General features: G+C 37.1%; 1 protein-coding gene across 1 annotated transcript in view; it reads left to right on the plus strand.

Annotated features, from left to right (window-relative positions):
* Positions 1 to 17,499, plus strand: part of ZFYVE28 (zinc finger FYVE-type containing 28) — a 140,909-nt gene that overhangs the window by 71,270 nt on the left and 52,140 nt on the right. The window contains exons 3-4 of the mRNA XM_030450632.1: positions 14,267 to 14,404; positions 17,088 to 17,290. Of these exons, the coding sequence (XP_030306492.1) occupies positions 14,267 to 14,404; positions 17,088 to 17,290 (341 nt within the window). The remainder of the gene's footprint in view (positions 1 to 14,266; positions 14,405 to 17,087; positions 17,291 to 17,499) is intronic.

The following is a 17,499-nucleotide window of genomic DNA, read 5'->3' on the forward strand; positions in this document are numbered from 1 at the left end:
CTTCTGGATTCCTGCACTTGGCAGTCCAGCATTTTCAAGTCAGCTATTAGCAGTTTCAATTTGCTGTAAGTTTAGGCAAATGTAGCCTTAGTGGGGCATTTTGTGCATAGGTCAGTCCTCCATGCAGTCAGTGAAAGGCAAACACCTATGAATCTGAACCTCATGATCTGTGACATGCTGAGTTATGCTGCTGAGGAAGCCCTCAGAGAATGCTGATGCCTATTTTAGTGTTGTGTTGTTATCACTTGTCTGTCTCAATTTCTGTATCAATGTAAAATAAAATATACAGTGAATATTATGAAAAATACTGCGTTTCAACCAGACTCAGCACTGTCTTTCTTCTTGCTCAGTTTAACAACTGAAAGCATCAGTACGAGATGAGTTGGGATTCAAGTGTCAATGTAAAAAAAGCTTTGCCCTTCGTGTAAAGGAATATGTGTTAGAGTGGTTTGAACTTAGAGGCTGAAGATGCTTACTGGTGAGTCTGGAAAGGGTGAAAACTGGCTGTGGAAAACAGTGAGTAAAGGGTAAAATGCTGCTGGGAGCCCATCTGAGGAATCTCCTTTGTAATGAAGTGGCATGCTAAAATCGTGGACTCCTAGAAGGGTTTAGGTTGGAAGGGACATTAAAGATCATCTAGTTCCAACCCCCCTGCCATGGGCATGGAAAACTCTCCCCAGACCAGGTTGCTCAAAGCCTCATCCAAACTGGCCTTGAGCCCTTCAGGGAAGGGAGCAGCCACAACTTCCCTGGGCAACCCATGCCAGTGCTCACCATCCTCACAATAAAGCATTTCCTCCTAGTATATATCAGTATCTAAATCTCTTTTGGTTGGAAACCATTCCCCCTTGTCCTATCACTCCATGCCCTTACAAAAAGTCCCTCCTCAGCTTTCCTGTAGCCCTGAACAACTGAACAACTGAACAAGCTGAACAACTCCAGCTCTCTCAGCTTGTCCTTGTATGGATGATGCTCCATCCCTCTGATCATTTCCATGGCCCTGCACTGGCTCTGTTCCAACAGGTCCAGGTCTTCCCTGTGCTGAGGACTCCAGAACTGAACACAGTACCCACAGTAGTGGGGAAGAACCTCCCTTTCCCCACTGGCCATGCTGCTTTTGATGCAGCCCAGGATGTGTTTGGCTTTCTGGGCTGCAAGCACATATTAGCAGCTCTTGTCCAGTTTTTCACCCACAAGTACCCCCAAGTTCTTCTCTACAGGGCTGCTCACAATCTGCTCACCCCTCAGCCTGTATTGATGTTGAGGATTTGTCTGGCACAGATCCAGGAGCTTGCACTTGGCCCCACTGAATCAAAATTTGAATTAAAACCATGAAAATTTTACTCTTTGGAATGTTCTTTTTGCATGTCTTAAGAGCTTAAAAACATTATTTACTATGTGAAGTTGCAGATATATGGATAAGACAAATCCAAAATTAGGGAAAGCTCTTCCTCTGATACCACAGTATCCTGTTGAAGCACTGGTTTATGTTTAATGATGGGAGATGATTAGGAGATGGTTACCAACTTCTGCCTGATCCATGGGAACCAGTCCAGTTGCCTTTCACCTCAGCTTGTAGCATGAACATGGGCAGATACCTAGATTTCTTTTTTTCTTAAATTTAAAAAGAAAAAAGGGAAAGAAAGCCAGAAGGACCACCACATATAATGCTGAAGTTGTTGAAAGCTTTGTAAAATGCCCTATAAAAATTCCTGGGTAAAGAACCATGACTGCTGCAGTGTCAGGGCATGTATGGATTTCTCTATAGTGGGAAATGGGAAGGCTCTTCAGAGTGTGACTTCTGAATTTTGTTAATATATTTTAAAAGAAATAGAAGTTGATGTAGCATGGAAAGACAGTACAGGTGGCAATCAATAATGCACAAGGGTGAAACAGGCTAGATTGGCAAGTTGCTAAATCATGAAAAAGAAAGTTATCTTTGGATACAGAACAATTATTTTTTATTAGTCAAAAAAGGGATTTGATTAAATTAGTGCATGCTGGGAAAGCCACACATTGGTTTTGAGGGAACTGTGATGAGAGAATATGCTGCACAATTTCCTCTCAGTGACTGCATTCATCACATGCAAACTTCTATGGAAAAAATGTCTTTAGTGGAAGATGTCATCCATTTAAAACATGAGGTGGTAACAGAGGAGTAAGATTAATATTTTAGCTGGGCTTCAATTAGAATAGAAATCTTTTTTGGTTTTTTTGTTTTGTCCAAATGTCAGTTTTTTTCACAATAAAAAATACAGTATATTCTTCTTTGTGGAAGGGAACCTGCCTATAGAAGGCTATTAATTTCTGAGATTAAATCTCCTCACCTTTTAAAATCAAATGTTAGATGATGGTCCTTTTCATAATCCATTTTTATCTGTCCTAGATCATACTCTGTATATTTAGAAAAATGGACATATTGGTATCATGATTGAGTGTTAGATGTGAGATGTGTTGGTGTAATTCCAAGAGCATTTGAAGGCTAAATAAAACCAGTGAAGCCAAATAATTTTAAAACTTGACTTTTCTCAACATTTGTAAAGTATACGACTGTCCCAAATTAAACTCTGTACAAAGTAATGTAATGTGTCATGTCTGACTGTCAGGGGTTTTATAGTTCTTCCGTATTCTTCCATCAGAGGATTGCTGTCAGCTCTGCTATACTTTGCCTTTTAAAAAGTTTTTCTTTACTGACACCAAGGAGGACAAATTCTAGTATCCGTCTCTGAATTGTTTATGTAATGTCATGACTTAAATATGCTGCTATTTACCTCATTTCCTCCATATGGACATGGTAGCATCATAGCAATACACACATTATTTATTTTGTGATAGCAAGTCTATTTTCATCTGTTAGAAACCTTTTCACTTAGTCGTGTATTAAAAAAAACCCCTTTCTTTCATTAATTTTTCTTTAAGTCTATCATAAGAGAGAAAAGAAGGGAAATTATTTTTTTAAAGACATTTCTTAGCAGTGGAATTGAATTTTAGCTGTGACCTTAGCATATGTGGAAGGTAAAATAAAGGCTGGCTTTTTCTATGTGAAGTAATTCATAAATCATAAACTATTTCATCTGTTTTGAAGGAATATAGCAGTACTGTAAGATTGTGTCTATATGTAATCAAATAGAAATATGTTTCACATATGAATAATGGATTATTATAAAGACTATTCTGTGAAATATTGTGCAGCCCTCTTTTCTCACATGTCCTAAGTTGTCCTAAGTAAGTTTTCATTTAACAAAAGGAAGCCTTTAGGTGCATGGCTTCATATATATCTACATATATTTGATGCATTAAGAGCAACAAGGACTTCTACATATTAGAAGGAGGGATTAGAAGTATTTTTGAATTTGAGAGAATATATTAATTCCAGAGTGCCCTATTGTTAATGTTGGTATATAATTAACACTACAGTAATTGAATGTCTGGAGTTCAAGGTGATAGTAAGAGAAATTCTTACCCATTAGGCTAGCTTGATCAGCCATGGTAACTTTGTAATCAGACAGACAGATGGAGAAGTTTAAATACTTCAATCATAATTCCAAGGTCCTTTTGTGGTGTAAAGATACAGCAACTGTACTGAATAAAACTTCTGCTTTGGAAAGAAATTGTGTTAGGTCATTTCAGCATGATCATCTTGGGGAAAAAATGCTGACTTTAAGACAGATAAAATTGTTCATATTTGAAAGAATTATACATGTATTGCCATCTTAATTGCTTCAAAGAAGTTTGAAATGGTCAATATGAAAAGAGCTTGTCATAAGGAAAACTTCAATGTCAGTGCAGGCATCGTGTTGTAGGGTTTGTTATAACACTTGTGCACAAAAACTTGTCCATTTCAAAGGCTTTGGAAAATAAATAATTGTGTGAAATGAATTATGCAGAAAGTGTTCTGCATTGGTTAAAAATGTTCCGCCTTTTTGCTTACCTTTATGCCACCTACTCTCTCCATGTGGATTTAAAGTTTCTACAGAGTAATGGCATTTTTTTCAGCACTTCTTTTAAAAGTAATGTTGAGATGAGCAGCAGCAGTGTTACTCTGACTTATTTGGTTCTTCCCTCTGTGAAGCAAATGAAGCTGACTTCTTTTATATGCCAATACTACTCCCTGTTCTATAGTTCAGGAAAAAAACCCAGAATTTAATTTAAGAACCATAGTGCTTTTCATACTACTGTAGCATGGACCCAGTACAAATTCTTGGGTTTGCCCTAGGAATGCATTTTCAGTTCTCAAGGATTCTGTGCATGAAGATTACTTAAGCAAATGTTGCTGTTGTTCCACTTACACAGAGCTCATAATAAAAGAGCTCAGTAATTAATGTAGAGGTGATCATCTTCAGGCTGCAAAGCTTGTTGAATTGATTTGTGCTATTGAGGCCACTTATCTCTCTGATGTAAGCTCTGGTAATTTTTTCTTTACTATTGTTCTGATGCTGTCAGAAGGTGTGGGGCTTTTGTTTCTCTTTTTTTGTTCTTCTCATTAGATTTAATGTTGCCTCATAAAATTATAAGGATTAATTCTAGCAGGCTGGCAGAGTTATTTTACTTTTGACTTGCATGGTAACAGGGATTAAAATATGTCTCTCCATTTCCAAACAAACCTCTGGCCTCAGTGTTAGCACTGTTTTTCATTTGTAATATGGTTCTCCATAAGATTTTGCAAATTTGACTGGAAATTAATTTAACCCTGTAGCTGGAATACGAAGAGTTCTCTCAGTATGTCTAATTAACATATGTATGGCTGTCTGACTTACTCTACAATGCAAATGAGTCTAGAAGTACAATATTTTTTTTTTTTGGAGAAAATAAAACTGAGGGCATTCCTCAAGAAGGAAAGCACCATTTTCTTTATGTAATTTAAAAAAAAAAAATCCTTAAATCACTCATTTAAGATACACAGATAGCAGAATATACAATTAAAATATACTGCTAGTTCAGGGCTGAACACTGTGTTAGAATAGATGTCTCCAAATATTCAGGCTCTGCAGTTTTGGGTTGAAGTGTTGTTGAGTATTAGTCTTTATTAACTGTGTTATACCACTCTGGCCTTTCTTTGTCTTCTGTCTACAGCTGCAGATCTTCAGTATAACTGTTTCAATAAACCCTGTGTTTAGTGAAATAAAAATTTCCATTGTTTTTTTAAGGCAAAGTGTTTTCTCTCCTAGCAGGTAAACGCTTTTTAAATACTGGTGCTGTGGATTCATGCTGCTAGGTTTTAATAGTCTATTAATGGAAATACATACAGTGATTTCAGAAAGAAAACACTTATGTAAATTTGAGTGATTTTGGTCAGAGTCCTATGACAACTTTAGCAGTTGTTCCTGTGGATTGCTTTGTTTCAGGCAAGCCCTTGAGCAACTGGTAGAAATGTTATAAAACATTTTAGTTTCACTACAACTGAGCTTTATTGCTTGAACAAGTGGTTGAGGATGGGCAAACAAAATAAAGAAACTGTGACTTTATAAGAAAATCTGCACAAACAGGTATTGGTGTAGTCACACATAAGGTGTAATTCCATGGTCTTTAGATGTTATTCCATGGTCCATTGGCACTGTCAATTTAAGGTTTTCTATTCCAAATTCTTGTTCAGCATGGCATCCTCTCAAAGCTTCCTCAGTAGCTTAAGCTGATTTGAGACTGTGCTGCCATCCTAAGGGGCAGCTTTCTCTGTCCCTTCTGACTCTCTGCCATTCCTTTTTCTTTGTGCCCGGTCTTGCCCTGCCCTGCTCAGCTTCTGTGTCAGCAGGCAGGGAACAGAGAAATTGTGGGTGGGATCACCTGGGAGCCTGGTTGTAGAGGAGGCTTTGGTTGGGTCATGTTGTGCATGTGGGTGCAGGATGGGATGAAAATGCTGACAGCTAGAGGAATGTCAGCAAAAAAGTGGAGAGGAAGTGGCAGGCCTATAGATCCTTATCCAGAGCCAGCTTACTGGCTCTGCTTGGCTTTAGACTTATAGGAAACCACAGCTTGAGCTGTACTGGTGGAAACCACAGTTTGAGCTGTACTGGTGCATGTTTTGCAGTCATTCTGTGAACCTTGACTGCAAAATGACCTGGGGTTACTGTGGATCAGTGCACTGGAATCAGCTACATATGCCCCTTGTCTAAGTAAGCTGAGTGCTGATGTGACAGCCTGGGGATGCGGAAAGTTGAGAAAAGTGGCTGGCTTCTTAAGTTGCTCTCGCTGCCTAACACATTGCAAAATGGCCTTATTCCATCCTTGAAAACTAGCTTTTTATTTGTAATAGAAACTTATCTGAAGATGTGTCCTATTAACTGATAAATATAAGTGGTATGAGAGCAAGGAGTCTCTAGGAAAAAAAAAAAAAATTACACTTTTATTCTGTGTTTTACCTGAATTGTATCCCTGTTGAAGAGAAAGCAATTTCTAAAAAGAAAGTCAGCATAAATAAGCATCACTTGATGAAGAAGGTATCAGTGAAAAGCTGTTAAATAGCTCATAGGACAACTGAGGTGTCATAGTGGGTTGGCAGTAAGTTATCTAAGAAATACTAATTGTATTGATTAACATTCTTGACAAGAGCAAATGGGGAGTATGTACCATGATCAGTGTCAACAATGAGGTAGTTCAGAGGTGGGATATTTTTGTTTGATTGCATCTGTCCATTGAACAACATTTTATCATATAATTAGGCAGAAATAGATCTCATTAAACAAGAGAAGTTAGACTAAAGCTGTGAGGAACTCCCCACTGGATCCTGAAATGTAATGATTGGTTAGAGGTTGGCAAGAGTCTATTCCTGCTGTTATTTGGCTAATTGATACAAAGGTTATAAACAGCCTGGATTGAGCCAGGAGTACTTTTAGCTGAAGTAATGTCCAAATCTTTCTGCCTCCTTAATTTGCAACCCTTGAGACATTGTATTAATTAGCTTAGCAGAGGTCAATGGTGGAGACAGAAAGGTAATTACTGGGATAAAGGGAAGCAGCTGACTGAAAGAAACCTTTGTGTTCCCAAATTTTAGAAGCTGTAGGATACAAGGAGACTGTTTAACTAAAGGGAAGCAGTGGAGACCAAACACAGATCCTTTCCAGCCCATTCAGTTGTATAGGAATGCTTGGGGGTTACTCATTGATCTCTGTGAGGAAGAAATCATGCTTGTTTTCTGAATTTTACCTGTTTGTGGGTCTTTTCCCCAAATATAACAGAGCTTCTGGGCTTTAGAGAGATTGTAATAAGGTCTGTATTTAAAAGACTTGATGCAGATATAGAGAAGTCAGAAATTCATGCCAGAAGGATGGGACAGTTGAGTTGTTGAAAGAAAATTATGCTTTTGTACAATCTCTGCCAGTTTGAAGTGGGGACAGTGCCAGATTAGAAAAGAAAGTGAAACTGAGAAGAAAACTATTTTTACTTAAATCAAGTTATCAAGATTAACCTTAAATTCCAGACAATGCACATTTCTGCTGTATCTATTATATTAGATCTCGTAAGGTTTTTTTTCTGAAGAGTTTAATCTCCAGTTCAATAGTTTGATGATTGATATTTCCTTACTCATAGCAATGATTACTTGTGTGTGAGTTGCATTGCTCCTACAGATGCTTTCTCTGTGCTGCCTTCACACAGTTGGAGTCAGGTACCTGCTTGCTGTTTGGGTGTTGAACCAAGGGAAAGCTTCTCATGTTTTTTAAAAAAACACACAGGCTTGTCAAGCCTTTCATATGCTTTTACTGTACTTAAAAGCACTGTGAAAAGAGAAAAAACTCTTAAATATAATTGTACTGAATACAATAAATAGCCTGTAAGCGTTTGAAAAGCTGGTTTTTTTTCTGTTGGGACTCAGGCTACAACTGCAGATTTTATACCATTTCTCCCTTGAAGTTTTAAGTGATCAGTGGAATAGTATAAGTAGAAAACAAATTTGCAACTGTAAGTTTTTTAATTAGAAAAGAAAATAATTGTATCTTTAAAAAAACTTTCTCCTTAACAACTTTTCTTCATTAGGAAACTTTTGGTCACTTGTATTAGTTTTCACTACAGAATGATTGGTGCAATGATGAAAAGATGAAATGGTTGCCCATAATTTTGGCCATCAGGGCAACCCTGTAAACTAACAAGGAACTTTATTTTCTTTCTTATTTTTGATTATTTGGCCTTACATAGGGAATGATGAATACTGTAAGATATTATTTCTTTGAAAAAGGATTGTAACAGTGTGTAGTACTGTAATCTTCAGTTGTAGTTTCCCAAGTTAACAACTTTACTGAGTGTTTCCACTTGCTTATAAGGATCAAATAGGTCATTCTGAGAAACTGCCTGTTATCTAAGAGTGGGTCGAATGAATTGAAAATGCCGTGCACTGCAGGTCAGAGAATTAATTTGCAGCAAAGAACCAGAGGGAGGAAAGCTGGTACCATGCCAGCTCAGTGTGAATGTGTGTTGGGGATGCAGGATGCTTTCATTCTGCAGCAGGGGGAAAACAGCACAAGTGGCAGTAGAAGTCATGGTCACATCACCTCTCTTCTGCTCGGGGACTCATTGCCCCAAAGATGCTCTTCAGAGATGAAGGAGGTGCTGGCAGTTCCATGCCAGACATGAAATTTTCATGCTTGGAAAATCTTGAATTACATTTTTGGGAAGTTTTAGGGTCACTATACTGTGGTGGTTGGTATTGGTGAAGGACAAAGCCCATTTTATATTTATTGTAGAAGATACCTTTATTCTAAGTTAATGTTTCTTATTCTTCTATTGCTTATGAAACTATGGAAAAGGTCATGTTCATGTACAATATACTTACAGGATTATTTTTAAATGTCTTAATATAGATAGACAAACATTAAAATGCCTTTATAGCAAAGGCCTAAGTGTGTGTGTGCTGCTGTAAGAGCATATCTGTACCCTCAGTGTTTATTAACATTTGGAGTCACTGTGGACACAGTTCTTGAGTTATCTCTTACTGATAAAGGGAAGCTTGGCTGAAAAGCTCTGTACTGAGAACAGTCGATTAATTCAAGTTTGGTTATAGTTAATCTTGGTAAAGATAGTCTTATCTAATATTGGTTAATGTTTTTTTGCTGTGGAGGAGTAAAACAGACTTTTTTTTCTTATGATATCATCAGAAACACTCTATATAGTCTGTCAGTTTGGTGTTAGTTACAAATAGGCCTGTAAATTGGGATTCCTCTCTTTATTTACTGAGAGCTATATTTAGACAGGTAGTAAGAGGGAAATTAATTCCATTAGAAGTCTTTGTTTTAGAGACACTAGGACCAGATTTAAGTTAAATTTAAATGTAATTCATCAAAAGAGTGTACACTGGCCTAGTGAGCAATGTAATTTTAGGCAATAAATAAATACTACTACATCTGTGTTGAAGAAACATTTTTATTGGAAACTGTGCTCAAAGCATCTGTGATCTCTTTTGATTGAAATTGGTATGGCAGTGCTCACTTCATATGTAATGATCACTCCACTTGGGAGATGTAATTATTCTGTGTATGCATAATAAATTTTGAATATATGCAGGCAGTAAGATCAAAATTTCCATTAATAAATCTGTGATGTCTGAAGTGTTTAGTGCCCCCCTGAGGGTGCCCTGGCAGCTCAGCTCAGGAAGAGAGAAGCTTTGACATAGCAGTTCAGCACCAGCTGCAGTCATTGCTGCTGGGCTGGGGCAGTAATTTGCCTTTAATTAGTGATTGTACATCCAAACTCCATACACAGGGAAATTTGAAGTTACTTTTAGGAAGTGGAGCATTTAGAAGTTGACAGTGGGAAATAGTCAGATAGCTGGTCAGGGAAGAGAGACTGGAAGCATGGCCTTTGGTAACTGTGCAGGCTGGGCTGGAGGGAAAGCAGTGGAACTTGGTGCTGTCTGGGGAATGACTTGGGATCTCTGGATGAAGCAGACATCTGTAGAGACCCTGCTGAGTTCTGCAGCCAGAACTTTTGGGTGTCCTTTGAAATCCTGTTACTTACTTCGAAGAGCTGGTTACCTGATTTTCAGTTTCTTCTGTTAATTAGAGTAGCCCATAAAAACCTGACTACTAGCTAATTACTTTAATTACAAGAACATCTTCCTTTATGTTTGGCCTTTATTTGTGTTGATCAGTTGCTTCTGTTTGTCAAAAATGTGGTGCTGAAGGAGGTCTTCAAATTCATGTTGAGCCACAAACAGAAATGAAAAATGTGAAGGATATTTAAACAAAGGATATCATCAGAGACTGTGTTATCTTAACTAGATTTTACTGCTAATTTAAAAAATGAATATTTAAAGAGTAGTGAACAACATGGGGAGTTATTTTCCTCAGAAGATATCTAGTGAAAGACTTCAGTGAAGTCATGTTAAATTAAATGGCATGGAGGAGCAGCATAGATTTTATCAAGTATACGTACAAAAGGATAGATAAGTCTGCCTTTTGTTGATCTGAACATACATTTAAGAGCACAAGTAAAATGAAGTTATTGGCTTTTCTTTTTCTACCTGTTCAGAAAGCTGATGTGGTAATTACTGTTAACTTTATGCACTGACTATTGAGTATATGGTCAATTACTGTTCTGCCAAAAATAAACCAAGCTTTTGTCCTCCATAGTAGCTATCTACATACATTATACCCCTACCACTTACTGTCTTTTTTGTATCAAAATAAAATTCTAGTGCTGTCAGTTACATGAAGTACTGAGTTCTGTTTTCCTGGAAACGAGAAACTATGAGTAAATATTGAAGCAGAATCTCTGCAGCAGCTGCCTGTTGTGCTGCTGGAGAGCCTAAACACAGCAGCTGAAAGAAACCTGTGCTCATCCCAGTATGCAAATGAACCAGAAGATAATAGATAAAGCCAAAGGATATGTTAAAATCCTGAGGCTTTTATGTAGAAAGATGGATCAAGTGAAAGATTTACTACTTCCATTCCAGCTAATTGATTTCTATTCCTTAAATTAGAGCAAAACCTCAATGCTACCATGACTCTAAACCCATTCCTTCTTAGCTTACAAAGCAGAATACTGTAATTAACTAAATTGAATGTTTCTTGAAGCTCTTGTAAAGAAAAGGCTAATTTGCTTACAGTGCATTGGATAGTCTGTCTAAATTGTCTGGCATCCTTCCAGCTTCAAAGCAGCTGAAACTTGAAATCATAATGGGAGCAAGTATTCCAGATTTCTTATTTAGGTTATTCTGCTCTGGGTGTCATAAGGAGGAATGAAAGACTGAAGGAATGTGATGGAGACTTGGTTTTTGTTTCTCTAGTAGGATAAAACAAATCCTGTAGGAAATCACAATTACGGAAATTACATATATTGAAACTGAAAACTCACACTAATAGCAGTTTCATTAACTATTCTTTCCTTAATCTTCCAGTATCACCAATAGAATATGCAGGGAAAGTTTCTCATCTCATTAATTGACTTTGCCATTTAGCTTTTTGCCAGAATGCCCAGCTGCCTTTGTGAAGCCAGGTAATTTTCTGAACAACTTCTAGTAAGGCCAGAGAATGATCTGCTGTGGTTTATCTCCATTGAGAAGTATATATACAAATTCTAATTACCTATGGTGTAATTTCCTAATACTGCATGAATTACAAATAACTTTCTTTTTTAAACTGAATTGGGAAGTTTGGCATAGGTGAAGATGTGTTTGGATATCTTGATTGCTCTGGAGGAGAAGCATCTAAAGAATATAAAAATATGGAAGAAATTAAAAGAATATTAAATGTCACTTAGGCTGTAACTGCATTATATACTGAAAAATTAGTTTCATTATTTTTATTATAACCTATTGCCTTCAGTTGCAATACTTAAGTGCCTAAGGTACAAAATTTAATGATGCTTATATGAATTATCTCCTGAGATAGCCTAAACAGAGTCTTCTTAATATTTAAGAGATGTAATGATTAGAAAAACAGAATTAATATACATAAGAGTTGTTTGGCCATGTATGATCCTGTTGCTTTACTCCCTTTGCATAAAACTTTGATGTATCTGGAGTTTTGAATATATATGTAGTTGATTATAAAAAAGGAATTCAACCTGTCTGGTACATGCTGTAGAAGAAGACTACACATGAAAAATAATGCATTAAAGCTTAAAAAAAAAAAAAGGGCAAGAGATTGAAAAAGTTTCCAATACTGAAGTTTGGTGGCAAGTAAAATAAATCCTGATATAACCAGATTAAAATATAATTTCTCTCAGGGTTCCCTGCCTTACTATTTTGTGTATTTCCTGCAGCTTTTATAAAATTTAACTGGTAGGATCACTTTTTAGCACTGTATCTTACCAGTGCTAAAAGATCAGGAGTCTGACTTTTTCATCCTGATGTGCCAACTTCTATTGCTGTGGTGATAAAGTGAGAGCCATAGGAATAGCACCTGATCACAAAATAAATCAATTGTAATTGATCTGAAATCCATCCTGAGTGACTTGTGCCCTTCTACAGTTTAAATGCTTTAATCCTCAGTTTAATTCTTTGCTCTATAACTTCGGGTAGGAACTGAGTGCTTTAGGAGTTAATTTCCTTATGGGACCTACTAGAAAAATATTTAGATCTAGATAAGTAATGATGTGGGCAGTATACTGTATACGAGGAAGCAAGGAGGGGAAGGAAAGAAAAGAGGGAACATGCTATTTGTTTGCTTTCTTCTCCCTGTGAAGTGCCATGCCCATTTGCACATGGCCTTGTCTGTCTCCATCATATTCTGGAGAGAGGATGTGGTGGCAGCCTGGCTTTGTTCTTTACCCAGTGTTTCAGGATGGCGGTGCTGAAACAGCATCTTTGAACTGTTCTGTCTTCTTCCAGGATTCCAACTGCTGTGCCTCTTGCAGTTGCACTGGGGAATGTTAGGAGTTGGTTTTTGTCTCAGTTTCTACAGTGGGCATCTCTGGAAATTCAACTCCCTGCCTCTCCAACACTGGCAGTATGCTATGCCCAGGAGAGTGAGGGATGCATCCCTAAAACTAAGTATTTTTTATATTGGTGGATCCAACTTTGTCTTCTTTTCTCTTCTCCTATCTGCTGGCCCTGGTCTGTGTTGTGATAAGAGAGAGGAGCTGCAGAGCATTTGGTTTTCAGATTTGTTTCTAGAGAAGATAGTTGACTATTTTGTTATAAATTTATGGGGTGTGGTTTTGTGTATTAGCAACTTTATTGCCATGAAATGTATTACCTCATGATAGATTTGCAAAACTTCTATTTATGTAAAAATGCTTCAATTTCTGGCTCATAAAGTACATTATACTGATGTGTAATAAATATTGCCAGTGGTTTGTGTATTTATTTTGGATTAAGACAACTGTGATTATGGCATTAATGTTAAGATGATTTTGTGGCTACAGCAGTTTGCCCTGAAATGACAGAAAATGTGAATCTTTTTATTCCTTCCTAAAGTAGGTTTTTTCTTTCTCAGTGGTGAACATATGAAAGGGGCAGGGCTCTTCAAAATGCTTGTCTTCTATTATTTTTAAATATAGAGGAAAATAAGACATTAAAATAAAATGTAGACCTAAAGCAATTCTGTCAGACAGTTCTATACAGACAGATTTGTTTTTATTTCTTTGAAAAATATTGTAAATAGAACATGAATTCTGTAGATAGTGGAAGAAGCATGAGACAGACAAAGCATTTTTAATGAAAGCACTCAGCCTTTCCCATGCTCTGAATCTACCTTTATTATGTTAATCAAATTCCATGACGTTCCCAGCAGGGGTATGTGGAAATTATCATTTTCAAATAAATGAAGGCAGATTATTTATTGCATATCAAGAATCTGGTTATAGGTCTTTGATCTTTGTCCTGGTGCAGGTGTAGGTCAGAGTAGTTGTTAAGACTTGTGGGGTGTCCCCTTCCCTCCTGGATGGGCAGGAGCTGTGCCAGCCCTTACCCAAGGGACACTACAGGGTGGGAGATGCCTGCTGGGATGAGTTTCAGTCTGTTCAGCCTCAGTGGTCCCAACATAACTGGTGAGAGGAAAGAAGTCTAATTTACTTACATTTTTAGTTTAATTACTGGAATTTTTTAGATACATGGTGATAAGTTCTTTAAATCATGCCTCTTCATCAGGAGTCCTACTAAAAACAGTCAGTTAAGTGCAGTGAATCTCAGAAAACCACCAAAACCAGAAGTTTGCCCCTCTTCTTACTATGCAATATTCTCATCTTTGTTTTCTCTCTGCATTTGACTGTAAGAGTTAAATACTGCATTTTCTATCTTACTTATCGGTGCCTCGCTGATAAATTCATTAAAATTCAGGAAAGACTTCACGGTATTTATGTGGGAACAGTTTATATCCTATCCTATATTTTGCTTCAGGATAATGTTTTGAACATCATAAATCAAATCATGGATGAATGCATTCCACATGAACGGGCCAACCGAGACTTCTGTGTGAAGTTCCCAGAGGAAATACGCCACGACAACCTGGCAGGGCAGCTTTGGTTTGGAGCAGAAGTAAGTTTCTCATGTTCTGTTACTTCGGGTTAATAGATAATTTTTTTGGAAGCATAAGGCTAGTGGTTTAAAATGCATCTTGAGAGTTTTCTGAAAATGGTATGTATAGTTACAGAGCAAAGTAAGCATTTTTGAGAACTTTCTCTAAGTGCAAAGTGGAAGGGAATTCTTTCTCTGTTGTTCTGGTATTGGTTAGGCCAGCAACATACTTTATTTTGTTTGCTGTCATTATGACCACCTCTTAAAAACTTCTTTTGTGAATTATCATCTGACTAATGTGCTTGATTATTTTTTTTTATCCTGATGGACCATTTTGCATCTTGTGCTTTGAAAATCTTAGAAACACACGAAGATATATAATGGAATTTTATCTGGATAAAAGTTTATCTTCAGCAAGTATAAGTGCATACTGTCAATTTATTTTACTGTTACTTTATTTATTGTGTTATAACTCGTATTAAACATACATAACTTGATTGAGCTGTCATTTGTTACATGTTATTCAATTGTGTATGCTAAAAAAAAAAGATGGTTTCTGTGTACATACTGAAGTCCTTCTCTTACCTATTTTATCTCAAAGACATACTTCAACAGCAGCCTGTAGGAACAAGAGATTTTTGTAGCAAATAAGCTTTTATTATTTTAACCAAGGGAAGCATGAAGTGTCAGGAAAAAGGCTGTGAAACACGAGCTACTTTTTCCTTAGGGATCCCACCTCACACAACAGCACATTGTGTTGTTGCTTTCAGTTTTGCCTCTCCTATCTTTGAAGCAATCCTTCAGCTCCTGTTATTATCCACTCTTCTCTCTATCAATTCTTCCTTCAGTTTAGCATCAATAGTTCCTATATTTTTCAATCCAATACACCTCCATATGTTCTGTTCCTGAAACTGTATTTGATAGTTGTTAATTGTAGGCTCTCCTGAGTCAGGGGAGTCCCAGGCAGAATTTACAGAATAAATTTGATATGCCAGTGCCTATAAGCCTGACCTCATTTAAAGAAAAAGCAGAATGTTGTTTATTATCATGTGACTGTCACTGCCATCATCCAGGTGACACCAGTCTCTCCAGGAAAATGCTGAGTCTGATATGGTGGTTTAATGGTACTGCTTGGGTAGTTAAGTAAAAGAGAAGGGGTAGTTCTTTCTGCAGCCATCCCTGATGAATTCCTGTGAATCCCAGTATCCTTTCTTAATCTTACAAACAAGTCTTTCTTAGACTAACAAACTGGATTTACAGCAAGGAAAACACAGGAAAATGCTTCAGGGAGTTACCAAGAAAACCAGTGTTACGTAGGAGAAAAAAAAGTCTCCCTTTAATCACTGTCTGTGCTATGTAAGCTTATGCTTTTACTGTTTCCAAATCAAACTTTCTCTGGCTCCCAGTCAGATCAGCAGGCTGCAGACACTGTTTGGTTTTGGAGAAAGTAATGTGATAAAGTAACGGTAAGTCATATGAAGTCATATGTGAAGTCTTCACATATATGAAGAGGCATATAAAGTAATGCTGCTGTAGTCCTGTAAATTGATGGGGTCAGGAAGGCTGTGATGTCAGTGTACATGCACATCTCTTTGTCAGTGCAGTCACTCTGAGTTGTGAGACTAAGAGTACTTATCAACAGGTAAAACTTGGCTTTTTCCCTGCTTTCCCAAAAAATGTTGCTTAGGGTGATAAAGATAAGAACATGATCTTTGAGTGCCCTGAGTGCATCAGGTTGCAAGTCCCCCAGAAATGCCTCCTGTCCCCTGTGCAGGGGAGAAGGGAGGAACACAGAGCTGCAAATGGAGATTTAAAAACTATTAAAAAAAACCCTTAAAAACAAAAAAATCCACACAAACCACAAACTCTGGGACTAGAACAAGCTTGTAAATTTTCAATTAATAAAATACTTCAATTATTACTGCAAGTATGATTTATATCAGTGCTTGTTGTCTTCCAAATGTGTTCATAAAGGAATAAAGCCAGCAGCAGAGCTTATTATTTGGCTGGGTTTTAATAACAAGATTTTAAGTAAGTTGAATGTGTTACAGTAAAAATCTCCTTTCAGTGTCCATGTGAGGTCATTGCAGGGTGTCTGGGTGTACCCCTTGTGGCAAAGACTGTATCAAAGAGCTGATCTTTAGATGCCGAAAGGGAAGAATCACTCTGAGATTTTGATGTTCTCTCCTGGAAAATACCTTCACAGCTTCCATGGGAAACAGGATACTGGTCTAGCTGGATACCTCTTAAAGCCAGTGTGACTAGTTTTGCTGCAAAAGGCATGACAGATTGAGAATTTCTGTTCTTTTCATGAGGAATAAATCTATTTATTCAAAATAAATGAATTCAGCCTGGGTCAAAACAGTCTATGAATGGTACCTTAGCTGGATTTCTTTTCCTCTTATGAAGCAATCCTTGTGTACATAGAGTATATATGTGTTCTACCAATACTTAATGCCTAACACGTTTGAGAAGAGATTTTTAAAGTTCTTTCACTTCTTTCTCCCTATTCTCTTTTTTCACTTAGTGAACTGATCCCCAGCCTTTTATGTATGGGTTTATGACTGGATTAAATCTTTCACTTGTTTAATAATTTGCAACAAATCTGGGTTAGGTACTGACCTTGTTCAAAGTCATCTTGTGGTTTTTTTAACTCTAAGAGAACTTTGTAAAAATTAATATTTTCTCTCCATGTATTTCATAGTGTTTGGCTGCTGGCTCAATTATTATGAATCGTGAAATTGAGAGCATGGCCATGAGGCCATTGGCCAAGGATCTGACCCGAAGCCTAGAGGAAGTTAGAAATATCATTCGTGACCAGGCCTTAAGGGATTTGAACCTCTACACAGAAAAAATGAAAGATTCACTCAAGCATTTTGATGTCCTTTTTGCTGAATTTGAACTAAGGTAAAAGATCTGAAGTGAATGCATTGTGAGCGTTGGCTTTGCTGTTACAGCTGTGGTGTGACTTGATGGTTTTTGGAAGCTGGCTGTTTTGTTATGGTTTTTTTAATGGAGAAAACATGTAATTTTTTCATAATGATATTTGCATTCTTCAGTAATTTGTTGTATTTTTAGATATTTTTTCCCTTCCAGTGTAGCAATAATGAAGAGAA

This window comes from Calypte anna, chromosome 4B, assembly GCF_003957555.1.
Source record: "Calypte anna isolate BGI_N300 chromosome 4B, bCalAnn1_v1.p, whole genome shotgun sequence".
Taxonomy (NCBI): Eukaryota; Metazoa; Chordata; class Aves; order Apodiformes; family Trochilidae; genus Calypte; species Calypte anna.